The sequence below is a fragment of the Diaphorina citri genome, unplaced genomic scaffold, assembly GCF_000475195.1.
Source record: "Diaphorina citri unplaced genomic scaffold, Diaci psyllid genome assembly version 1.1 scaffold841, whole genome shotgun sequence".
NCBI classification, from domain to species: domain Eukaryota; kingdom Metazoa; phylum Arthropoda; class Insecta; order Hemiptera; family Psyllidae; genus Diaphorina; species Diaphorina citri.
Window position 1 is genome coordinate 105,694 of NW_007378273.1, and position 12,536 is coordinate 118,229.

General features: G+C 37.8%; 1 protein-coding gene across 1 annotated transcript in view; it reads right to left on the bottom strand.

Moving 5' to 3' along the window:
• Positions 1–10,304, bottom strand: part of LOC103512467 (kinesin-like protein GA13060) — a 55,280-nt gene extending 44,976 nt beyond the window's left edge. Inside the window, 1 exon segment of the mRNA XM_026825924.1 lies at positions 10,115–10,304. Within this exon segment, the coding sequence (XP_026681725.1) occupies positions 10,115–10,294 (180 nt within the window). The 5' untranslated portion in view covers positions 10,295–10,304.
• Between the last annotated feature and the right edge of the window lie 2,232 nt (positions 10,305–12,536).

Sequence of the window (12,536 nt, forward strand, 5' to 3'; positions counted from 1 at the left end):
AGAGAGAGAGAGAGAGAGAGAGAGAGAGAGAGAGAGAGAGAGAGAGAGAGAGAGAGAGAGAGAGAGAGAGAGAGAGAGAGAGAGAGAGAGAGAGAGAGAACTTCTACATAGGAAAATTGATTTTGACAGTAAAAATATCAGGGAGAGAAAAATGGACAGGACAAATGTTCGGAAAAGATTATGGCAGTTAAATAAATGGCAAAGTAAAAGAGAGAACCCTCTTCTCCATCGAAACAATGAAAAAATATACAGAGACAAAATTGAGCAAGAGAAACAGGGGGGTGGAGGGTAACTTAAGGAAGTAGAAAATGACCCCTCATAATAAATCAAAATTAATAGACGAAAAAATTATGTCCCGTTTTTTCCCCCTCTCTTGGGGTAAGAACTTCCCCCAAAGTCCAGGAGAAATGTCCGGAAGGAGAATCCACAGCGTAGGTAGTAGTAGATAAGAATGCCATAGCTGTACCTGGGGAAACAGAAGTGGTCTACCTACATAGTAAAACCTACTCCACCCAACCAGGGCCAAGGTAACTTAAGAAAGTAGAAAATGACCCCTCATAATAAATCAAAATTAATAGACGAAAATTATGTCCCGTTTTTTCCCCCTCTCTTGGGGTAAGAACTTCCCCCAATGTCCAGGAGAAATGTCCGGAAGGAGAATCCACAGCGTAGGTATAAGTAGTAGATAAGAATGCCATAGCTGTACCTGGGGAAACAGAAGTGGTCTACCTACATAGTAAAACCTACTCCACCCAACCAGGGCCATATACAGGATTTCATTGAGGGGGGTGGGGGTGGCTAAGATTTTAAACAGTAATGAACCCACGCGGGGGTGCTGATGCAAATTTTTGGATCATCCCACAGTAAAGAAGCAAAGATGAAGCCCGAGGGGGGGGGGGATTTTCCTAAGGATCAAATCAAGTTGGTTTTCCATAGGGTAAAATCAAGTTGAAATCTTAGTAGTAAGCAAGGAAAAGAAAATTAACAAAATATCATTTTATTTCAATAAACTGTAAGTCCCCTGATCATTTTGTAGGAAGAAAAATTTACAGAAAATTATTTTTATTTTCTAAGGAAAAAAATCTTCCTTAGACAGGCAAAGGCCTTATTACCTAACAAAGGGAGAGGGTGAGAAGGAGAGAGGGAGGGAGAGAGAAAGCATGAGGGGGAGAGAGAGAAATCTATGCCGTTTTTCAAATGCCCATTTTTATAAGAATACCCTTGGTGACTTTTAAAATAATCATTTAAGAGCATTTCCTTCTTTTTTTATACCTTTTACAGCCTACCTTTCTACTTTACGTCGGCGTCGCGTCGAAAAGTTGCTGAAAAAGAAATCGAAAGGTTTAAATGAGGGTACGGAATGCAGGACATGAATAATTTAGCCATTGCCCTGAAAGATATGGCATCTCCACCAATTCTGTATTTTTGGCATCTCCACCAATTTGAATAATGTGATTTCGTCTCCAAGCAGACCTGAAAGATCATATCCATGTAGGTACCTAGAAAACAGAATACCTAGCGCAACTGCCGATAATTTTCATGTGTTACCCACACTTTACAATGACCTACTTGACCTACCTACATACCTATACCTGCCAATTAGTACATATTTACCTACTTACTTACACCTATAAAGTAGGTAGGTAGGTTTCATAACTTTAATAGAAATTAGAAATTCATAACTTACGGCGCGAATCGCGGTGGCACAACGGTGGAGTAGGAGAGAAGGCCCTAGGAATGATGATAAAAATGTATACAATCGTGAATCAAGAAAAGAGAACATTATTAACTGAGTGAGCAGTGGCGTAGCGTGTATGTATGGCGTGTATGGCGGCCATACAACTCAAAAGTTCACTCTAATGCTCATAAAATATTAATGGCATGTACTGTGATGGGACTTGGTAGACCTGTGCATAAGCCCAACACGTGCCCTACACTTGAATTTAGACCACGCTACGCCACTGTGAGTGAGGAAGTAGTAGTAGTAGCACATTGCACCAAGGACGCTTCAAGAATATAAAGAATGGTTATCTAACTATATCTAGGTACCGAGATTCACATTCTACTATACCTGCCTTTCTACTTTACGTCGGCGTCGCGTCGAAAAGTTGCTGAAAAAGAAATCAAAAGGTTTAAATGAGGGTACGAAATCCAGGACATGAATAATTTAGCCATTGCCCTGAAAGATATGGCATCTCCACCAATTCTGTATTTCTGGCATCTCCACCAATTTGAATAATGTGATTTCGTCTCCAAGCAGACCTGAAAGATCATATCCATGTACCTAGAAAACAGAATACCTAGCGCAACTGCCGATAATTTTCATGTGTTACCCACACTTTACAATGACCTACTTGACCTACCTACATACCTATACCTGCCAATTAGTACATATTTACCTACTTACTTACACCTATAAAGTAGGTAGGTAGGTTTCATAACTTTAATAGAAATTAGAAATTCATAACTTACGGCGCGAATCGCGGTGGCACAACGGTGTAAATTCCCTCAATTCTGAACTTTATATTCAAAGCTAAAACTTTGAATGCAACATTCTTTCACATGTCATCGAAACTGCTATACATAGGCAAGTATTATTTATATAAAGCACTAACTTTATAAGTACAGGTGTAAGGGTGTGGGGTGCTGAAAACACAACGGTGTAAATTCCCTCAATTCTGAACTTTATATTCAAAGCTAAAACTTTGAATGCAACATTCTTTCACATATCATCGAAACTGCTATACATAGGCAAGTATTATTTATATAAAGCACTAACTTTATAAGTACAGGTGTAAGGGTGTGGGGTGCTGAAAACTTGAAGCTTTATGCATTTCAAGAGTGTTTTTATATCAGAAGGGAAAAAGGATGCTGCGGAAAGAAGGGGGAGGCTTGGTGAAAAAGTGGTTTTATTCCGGGTGAAATGTATATTTATTTTTTATTCCCTTGTATAGAAGTATAGGAAGTAATGTATTAAGTTATCAAAAGTTACAGGGTGGTGTTAGAGAATGCATGAAAATCAGAAAGGAATTGTATTTATTACTCTGAGAGCAGCAGACGAAAGAGATTTTGATACAGTGTGTTGAAAACTCTACTGACAGACCGACTGACAGACGACACCGAAGCGAATACAATAGTCCGTCCACTATACCTTTTATTATTAGTAATAATAAAACTGACAGACCGACTGACAGACGACACCGAAGCGAATACAATAGTCCGTCCACTATACCTTTTATTATTAGTAATAATAAAGGAAGGACGGACTAAAAAGGAAGAAAAAATGGGAGAAAAGATATAAATTGGCACAAAATGTTTTTCTTTAATATTCTGTGCCATGCTGTTTCTTCTATGCCTCCTCCTCGTACTTCGTCTTCAATTTTCGTGTTGGGTTGTTTATTACTTTTTGTTACAACTAATTTGTCATTTCATACGTCTAGCTTGAACGCTCGCTTCTTTTTCCTCCTCCAAAGACTTTTTATCTCGGCAAAGTTGTTCTGCAAAACTTGGTGGAATTCTGTTCCAACAGTTGGCATTTGGAATGCATTTGAAGAAAATTTCTCACAAGGTTCGATGAACTTACAAATGAATAGGAGGGACTAGTTTGTGCACCTGGATGATTAGTTTATAACCTACTAACTAACCTATTGGTATGTCCTATCATGCTATCCCAGATGAGTATTTGGAAATTTCCATATAAATGAAAAATGCCCACATCATCAGGTAGGTAGAAGCATACTAAATTCTGATAAATAATAGATATTAAGAACCAATATAATTCACAAAGGGGATAGAGAAATCTATGGACTTATCAGAATTTATTGACCGCTTCTTTTTCCTCCTCCAAAGACTTTTTATCTCGGCAAAGTTGTCCTGCAAAACTTGGTGGAATTCTGTTCCAACAGTTGGCATTTCGAATGCATTTGAAGAAAATTTCTCACAAGGTTCGATGAACTTACAAATGAATAGGAGGGACTACCTAGTTTGTGCAACTGGATGATTAGTTTATAACCTACTAACTAACCCATTGGTATGTCCTATCATGCTATCCCAGATGAGTATTTGGAAATTTCCATAAGTATAAATGAAAAATGCCCACATCATCAGGTACATAGGTAGAAGCATACCTATCACTGAAGCCCAGGAGTCTCAGATGGACTAAATTTTGATAAATAATAGATATTAAGAACCAATATAATTCACAAAGGGGATAGAGAAATCTATGGACTTATCAGAATTTATTGAAAACGTTATGATTATGACTTATGAAAACACTGAAAAATGGAAGGAAATGAAAGGAAACTTTACAAAGAAAAGCAAACTCTTTCTCACGTACGATGGAAGCAATGATTTCTCTATAAGACACATCTGACAGAACAAAACAAGGGGAAGACGTTTTGACATAGTACTATTGAGGGAGATGATTACGAGCTTTCAGCACATGGAAGTGAAAAATCTCACATTTCATAAATTTCACAAGAAACACATAAAAATATTAAGAGAACACATCTGACAGAACAAAATAAGGGGAAGACTTTTTGACATAGGACTATAGAGGGAGATGATTACGAGCTTTCAGCACATGGAAGTGAAAAATCTCACATTTCATAAATTTCACAAGAAACACATAAAAATATTAAGACTCCTCTGGGCAACGTGGGGGAGTAGGAGAGAAGGCCCTAGGAATGATGATAAAAATGTATACCTACACAATCGTGAATCAAGAAGAGAGAACATTATTAAAACTGAGTGAGGAAGTAGTAGTAGCACATTGCACCAAGGACGCTTCAAGAATATAAAGAATGGTTATCTAACTATCTACCGAGATTCACATTCTACTATACCTACCTTTCAGTAGGAGAGAAGGCCCTAGGAATGATGATAAAAATGTATACAATCGTGAATCAAGAAGAGAGAACATTATTAAAACTGAGTGAGGAAGTAGTAGGTAGTAGCAGCACATTGCACCAAGGACGCTTCAAGAATATAAAGAATGGTTATCTAACTATCTACCGAGATTCACATTCTACTATACCTACCTTTCTACTTTACGTCGGCGTCGCGTCGAAAAGTTGCTGAAAAAGAAATCGAAAGGTTTAAATGAGGGTACGGAATGCAGGACATGAATAATTTAGCCATTGCCCTGAAAGATATGGCATCTCCACCAATTCTGTATTTTTGGCATCTCCACCAATTTGAATAATGTGATTTCGTCTCCAAGCAGACCTGAAAGATCATATCCATGTAGGTACCTAGAAAACAGAATCCCTAGCGCAACTGCCGATAATTTTCATGTGTTACCCACACTTTACAATGACCTACTTGACCTACCTACATACCTATACCTGCCAATTAGTACATATTTACCTACTTACTTACACCTATAAAGTAGGTAGGTAGGTTTCATAACTTTAATAGAAATTAGAAATTCATAACTTACGGCGCGAATCGCGGTGGCACAACGGTGTAAATTCCCTCAATTCTGAACTTTATATTCAAAGCTAAAACTTTGAATGCAACATTCTTTCACATATCATCGAAACTGCTATACATAGGCAAGTATTATTTATATAAAGCACTAACTTTATAAGTACAGGTGTAAGGGTGTGGGGTGCTGAAAACTTGAAGCTTTATGCATTTCAAGAGTGTTTTTATATCAGAAGGGAAAAAGGATGCTGCGGAAAGAAGGGGGAGGCTTGGTGAAAAAGTGGTTTTATTCCGGGTGAAATGTATATTTATTTTTTATTCCCTTGTATAGAAGTATAGGAAGTAATGTATTAAGTTATCAAAAGTTACAGGGTGGTGTTAGAGAATGCATAAAAATCAGAAAGGAATTGTATTTATTACTCTGAGAGCAGCAGACGAAAGAGATTTTGATACAGTGTGTTGAAAACTCTATGGGTCTAGTTTGGCCGGAAATCCGGAATCTACAAAATTTAAGATCACCAGTATGTATTATACCTACCTACTTATATGTTTCTACTTACCTATTTATCTAATATTTTTTAGATTTTCTTCTTCAAAGTCTTTAAACGAGAGCCTAACCTATTTTCCCCTTACAACCTATTACGTTAGAACTGAGAGTAAGATAATAAAGGCTGGTATAATTATTTGCCTGGTATAGGTGTGAGGGAGGGTACTAATAATGGAAATGAAAATAAAAAAATCAGAAAGGAATAATTGTATTTATTACTCTGAGAGCAGCAGACGAAAGAGAATTTGATACAGTGTGTTGAAAACTCTATGGGTCTAGTTTGGCCGGAAATCCGGAATCTGAAAAAATTCAGATCACCAGTATGTATTATACCTACCTACCTACCTACCTACCTTTGTTTCTTTTTATTTATCTAATATTTTTTAGATTTTCTTCTTCAAAGTCTTCAAACCAGAGCCTAACCTATTTTCCCCTTACAACCTATTACGTCAGAACTGAGAGTAAGATAATAAAGGCTGGTATAATTATTTGCCTGGTATAGGTGTGAGGGAGGGTACTAATAATGGAAATGAAAATAAATCACAGTAAGTAGGCAATGTAAGGTATCCAGTTATAATTTCGCTGACCCCAGCACCGAGAAAGGTAGGCAGGAGTAACCATTTAAATTTTATAAAATTAAATAAATTAAAAATAATTAGGTAAGTAGGTAGGTAGGCTGAATGCCTACCTAATGATTATTAAAATAAAGCAAACATTAAATTGCTTATTAAGAGTCTGGCATTTTTGAAACATTTTATAACAATAAATATTTTTATGCAGTGCTGGCGAAGCTAAAACTTGTAGAGGTGGGTTGGTATCACCGAGACGTAAATTTCAATCTTCTATGATGTAATGACTTCCAATATAAATTTTTTTATAAAATTGGGATTAACCTGTCTTTTTTGGACCCAAATTTTGCCATAGAAGGTAATATGTAGGTGTACCTACCAGAGGTAGCCAGACCTTCGAATCTTTCCCCGAAAAAATCCTGCTATCCTACACTGAAGTTATATAATTTAAATTAAATAATTTTGCTTTTAAATAAAATTTTATTAAGCTTTTTCGAAAGAGAAAAAAAGGCTTTAAACTCTTTACCTTTAACTTCACAAAAAATGCCTCCATTTCAAAAAACCACCCCCTTTCCCTTTTCTTCTGGAAAAAAAGGCTTTAAACTCTTTACCTTTAACTTCACAAAAAATGCCTCCATTTCAAAAAACCACCCCCTTTCCCTTTTCTTCTGCGGTTTTCCCTTTTTTCTGATGATAAAAAAAAACCTCCCTGAAAGATTCTTTTTGCAATTAAAAACACAAACATCTAGGTAGGTGTGGTGAAGTCTCACATTTTGATTTGTATACCAGATAAGCCGCCATGGTACACTAGGTTCGCCTAAAATGCAGCAAGATGCCATTTTTTCTTCCCATTTTTTCTCAAAAAAGGAAGAAAAAACGGGAGAAAAGATATAAATTGGCACAAAATGTTTTTCTTTAATATTCTGTGCCATGCTGTTTCTTCTATGCCTCCTCCTCGTACTTCGTCCAATAGATTACCACACTAGATTATCATTCTAAGCCGATAATGTGATGAGAGTGCGAAAATTGCGGTACATTTTTTTTCCTCCCCCCAATAAACCCCAACTTCCCTTATGAAAACATGAAGCGGGTGGAAAGAGGAAGCCCCCAATATAAAGTAGAGGTGCGGGGGGTTGCAGATGTAACTCTTGATTTATGCTTGGCCTGTTCTGATGGTAGGAGACTTTGGATTTTCCTGCTTCTGATAATTACGGAAGAGTTTGCCTGTTCGCCTCAGTGGGAATCAGAGATCAGACTTTCAATTTTATTTCAATCATCCCTGAATTCTTTGATATATCCATTCGGTGAAAGTATTTTTTCTTCTTTTGACTTTCCTTTTCTTTCGGTGGGGATGTAGATTAAAAAGTCATCTGTTTTCCTCTTCTGCTTCTCCTTCCTCCCCTTACATCTTTTTCCTTCAGTTAGTGATTTCAAATGAGAAAGTGCATCGTAAGCTTTACAACACACATCATGACTCTTCTCGAGAAAGGCAAACAGATTTATACATCTCTTTCCTTCAGTTAGTGATTTCAAATGAGAAAGTGCATCGTAAGCTTTACAACACACATCATGACTCTTCTCGAGAAAGGCAAACAGATCTTTTCTTAATATTTATCCCTCTGAAAACAGAAAATTACTTCCCTGATCTTTACCTCATACATCTTTTTCCTTCAGTTAGTGATTTCAAATGAGAAAGTACATCGTAAGCTTTACAACACACTTCATGACTCTTCTCGAGAAAGGCAAACAGATCTTTTCTTAATATTTATCCCTCTGAAAACAGAAAATTACTTCCCTGATCTTTACCTCAGTAATAAAAAACAATAATATTTGCGGGGGAGGGGAATGTATTTATGTAGGGATGTAGTTAAATCCATCCCTCGTAAAAGTCGTAAACGATGTTTTTGTCAAAGAGCTTTTCATAGATGATTTTATACATAAAGAAATATGTTCACTCGTATCTACAGTGGGTCTTGTGAGTGAAGTGGTTGTCCTAAGTGCTCCTGCTGATATACGGGATGTTGTCATACCATGTTGTCAAAAATAGTAAAATACTCCATACGGCAAAAAATCTAACCAGATAAAATATAAATAAATTGTTATTTATTGAGATATGTAATGGATTTATTCGCTACATATAAAGGTATGTTCCTAACTACACATACGTACCTAGGTGTAGAATTGTAGATCCTATTTGGATAAAACATATAAATTTCCCCGTAACGAGAAGTCAGCTGGTGCGTTACTTTAGGAAACAATAAAAGAAATATCAACGTTAAAAAACTTGGAACGTTAAATTCCATCCTGGCATAGGATGAAAACATGGTGTTTAAATTGGAGAACGAACGCAAGATGGCAGAAAAATATGGAGTATAGTTTTGAGCTTATTGTTTTGGGGAAACTCTCAAAGTCACGTAGGAAAGTCACATACAAGAGGAAAATAAAAGTCAGGTTTATCTTTGGAAGAAAATGAAAGGGAAATGCGGCAGTCTGCGCTTTATGAGTTCCTAGGGATCTCATGAAATGAAATGAAAAGCAGAGAAGCAAATCAGGTTTCCCGAAATCTAGATAGAAGATAGTTGGTATCAGCAGGGAAAGAAAAATTCAATACAATTGTTACCGCAGTAAGTTTCTTATGGAATGGCATAGTGGCAAAGTTCACCTATGCCTGTTATTTTCATTTCCATTCTGAGCTCCAGATTCTCCAAAACTAAAGGATAATATATAGAGTAGGTCTAGGCTTAATAAACTCCCAAGAATGTGAATTGTCTTGAAAATAACCTACTAAGGAATACTATTCTACCAAGTTTTTCTCAGTCAAAAAAGCTATAAATCCAAAAGAAGGGCGGAAACAATCAGTTTAAAGAGAATAAATAAATCACTATATCGGGTTGGTAACGGTTGATTGGAAAATTGGAAAAGCATGGCATACATACTGGCAGTATTAGAGAGAGCTATTTTGCATAACTCAGATTTCATGTTGTAATAAATCTTCCTTAGGTAGCGCACTTGAATCAAGGGCCAAACGTTTGATATTATGATAAAGGATTTGAACATACCTATACTTTGCATACCTCTATTGTCAGAGCTTATCTTTATGCAGATTTGAATAAAAAGCCTTTAGGATAGAAAGTTTTATTTTAGAAGCTATGTTGTTTATACTTATACCGATATATTTTTGAACTTTTTTTGTGATAAGAGAAGTTTCAGGAGTTCTACCTATGGTCGGATTTTTAATAGTTAGGTACGTGCTCATTGTTGATTTTGCGATGAATTTTTGCCATATTTGCCTTGAAGTGCTTTGGGGATTGGTGTATGTGATAAGAGAAGTTTCAGGAGTTCTACCTCTGGTCTATGGATGGATTTTTAATAGTTAGGTACGTGCTCATTGTTGATTTTGCGATGAATTTTTGCCATATTTGCCTTGAAGTGCTTTGGGGATTGGTGTTGAAACCCTCAGGGTATCAGTATCACAACAAGGTTTACTCAGCCCTTCCAGACTCCTCATCAGAGGAGGCTGTATACGAATTTGAAAAATAAAGAGTTCATCACTGGCATCAGCTCGACTTACCTTTCCTACACTTGTGGTCTCCTTGATTCCAATCTTCCTGAGCAAGGCGGCTGGAATCTGAGGGGGACTGCGGTGGATGACCCCACTGAACCCCACTTTGCCCTCTCCTTCCTCTTCATGTCTTTTCTTCTTATGAGGTGTGGATGTGGAAGAGGAGGTGGCTGCGGAGGTCTGACTCATCTTTTGGGCAGCCCTGAAACAGAGAAGAGGACAGGGAAGTCATGAAACGATAGAGACTTTCAATTTCCTTATTTTTGAGACCTAATCGTGAAAAGTGGTCTCAATTGACCTTTTTCTTCGTCCTGAAGTAGGGTGCAATGAGCTCATAAACCCAGCAGGTAACAGGGTAAATACTGTGAAAGCAAAGGCCTGAAAGACCAGACATTAGCCAACATGAAGATCTATATAAATAAAATTGTAGATTTGTCTGTACATTGCTTGGAATCGTGAAATTTTTAGTTATTCTTACTCCTTATGCATCCACGATTCCAAAAATCACATTAGAAAAATTTCTGTCTGTCTGTCTGTCTTTCTGTCTGTCTGTCTGTCTGTCTGTCTGTCTGTCTGTCTGTCTGTCTGTCTGTCTGTCTGTCTGTCTGTCTGTCTGTCTGTCTGTCTGTCTGTCTGTCTGTCTGTCTGTCTGTCTGTCTGTCTGTCTGTCTGTCTGTCTGTCTGTCTGTCTGTCTGTCTGTCTGTCTGTCTGTCTGTCTGTCTGTCTGTCTGTCTGTCTGTCTGTCTGTCTGTCTGTCTGTCTGTCTGTCTGTCTGTCTGTCTGTCTGTCTGTCTGTCTGTCTGTCTGTCTGTCTGTCTGTCTGTCTGTCTGTCTGTCTGTCTGTCTGTCTGTCTGTCTGTCTGTCTGTCTGTCTGTCTGTCTGTCTGTCTGTCTGTCTGTCTGTCTGTCTGTCTGTCTGTCTGTCTGTCTGTCTGTCTGTCTGTCTGTCTGTCTGTCTGTCTGTCTGTCTGTCTGTCTGTCTGTCTGTCTGTCTGTCTGTCTGTCTGTCTGTCTGTCTGTCTGTCTGTCTGTCTGTCTGTCTGTCTGTCTGTCTGTCTGTCTGTCTGTCTGTCTGTCTGTCTGTCTGTCTGTCTGTCTGTCTGTCTGTCTGTCTGTCTGTCTGTCTGTCTGTCTGTCTGTCTGTCTGTCTGTCTGTCTGTCTGTCTGTCTGTCTGTCTGTCTGTCTGTCTGTCTGTCTGTCTGTCTGTCTGTCTGTCTGTCTGTCTGTCTGTCTGTCTGTCTGTCTGTCTGTCTGTCTGTCTGTCTGTCTGTCTGTCTGTCTGTCTGTCTGTCTGTCTGTCTGTGAAAAGCAGAGAAGCAAATCAGGTTTCCCGAAATCTAGATAGAAGATAGTTGGTATCAGCAGGGAAAGAAAAATTCAATACAATTGTTACCGCAGTAAGTTTCTTATGGAATGGCATAGTGGCAAAGTTCACCTATGCCTGTTATTTTCATTTCCATTCTGAGCTCCAGATTCTCCAAAACTAAAGGATAGAGTAGGTCTAGGCTTTAATAAACTCCCAAGAATGTGAATTGTCTTGAAAATAACCTACTAAGGAATACTATTCTACCAAGTTTTTCTCAGTCAAAAAAGCTATAAATCCAAAAGAAGGGCGGAAACAATCAGTTTAAAGAGAATAAATAAATCACTATATCGGGTTGGTAACGGTTGATTGGAAAATTGGAAAAGCATGGCATACATACTGGCAGTATTAGAGAGAGCTATTTTGCATAACTCAGATTTCATGTTGTAATAAATCTTCCTTAGGTAGCGCACTTGAATCAAGGGCCAAACGTTTGATATTATGATAAAGGATTTGAACATACCTATACTTTGCATACCTCTATTGTCAGAGCTTATCTTTATGCAGATTTGAATAAAAAGCCTTTAGGATAGAAAGTTTTATTTTAGCATGTAGATACGATGTAGCTCTTTTTTAAATATTCACATCATAGAAATATGGACGTTATAGACCACTGCAGCTGTACATGTCCATAAAATCCCCCAGTGGCTTATTTTATTTTTTTGTTTGTATGAATAGTAAAAAAACCTGGATGAAGGGGAACTTGGGGAATAAAATAACATGATTCGAAATTACCGGGAGAAAAAAAAATGCTCCACAAACGTCAAAGGAGTTGGACACTCTTTTTTTTTACTACTCATGTCGAGTATTTTATGAACATTGAACATGTCTCATTGTGACACGCAACATTGCGCGTTAATTGTGTGCTGTATGGGGGAAGGGTTTTGTTTCACTAGGGTATAAGGCCAGCCACTCGCTATCAGGTGGACCTGAGAGGTACTCCTGAAAAGGTCCGTCTGTCAGGTTTACTTGATACCTGATGAGCACACACACTATCAGGTGGACCTGCTCAGGTGTCGTCAGGTCTAGCTATTTGCTATTAGTTAGGGGCTGGTGTAACCCACCC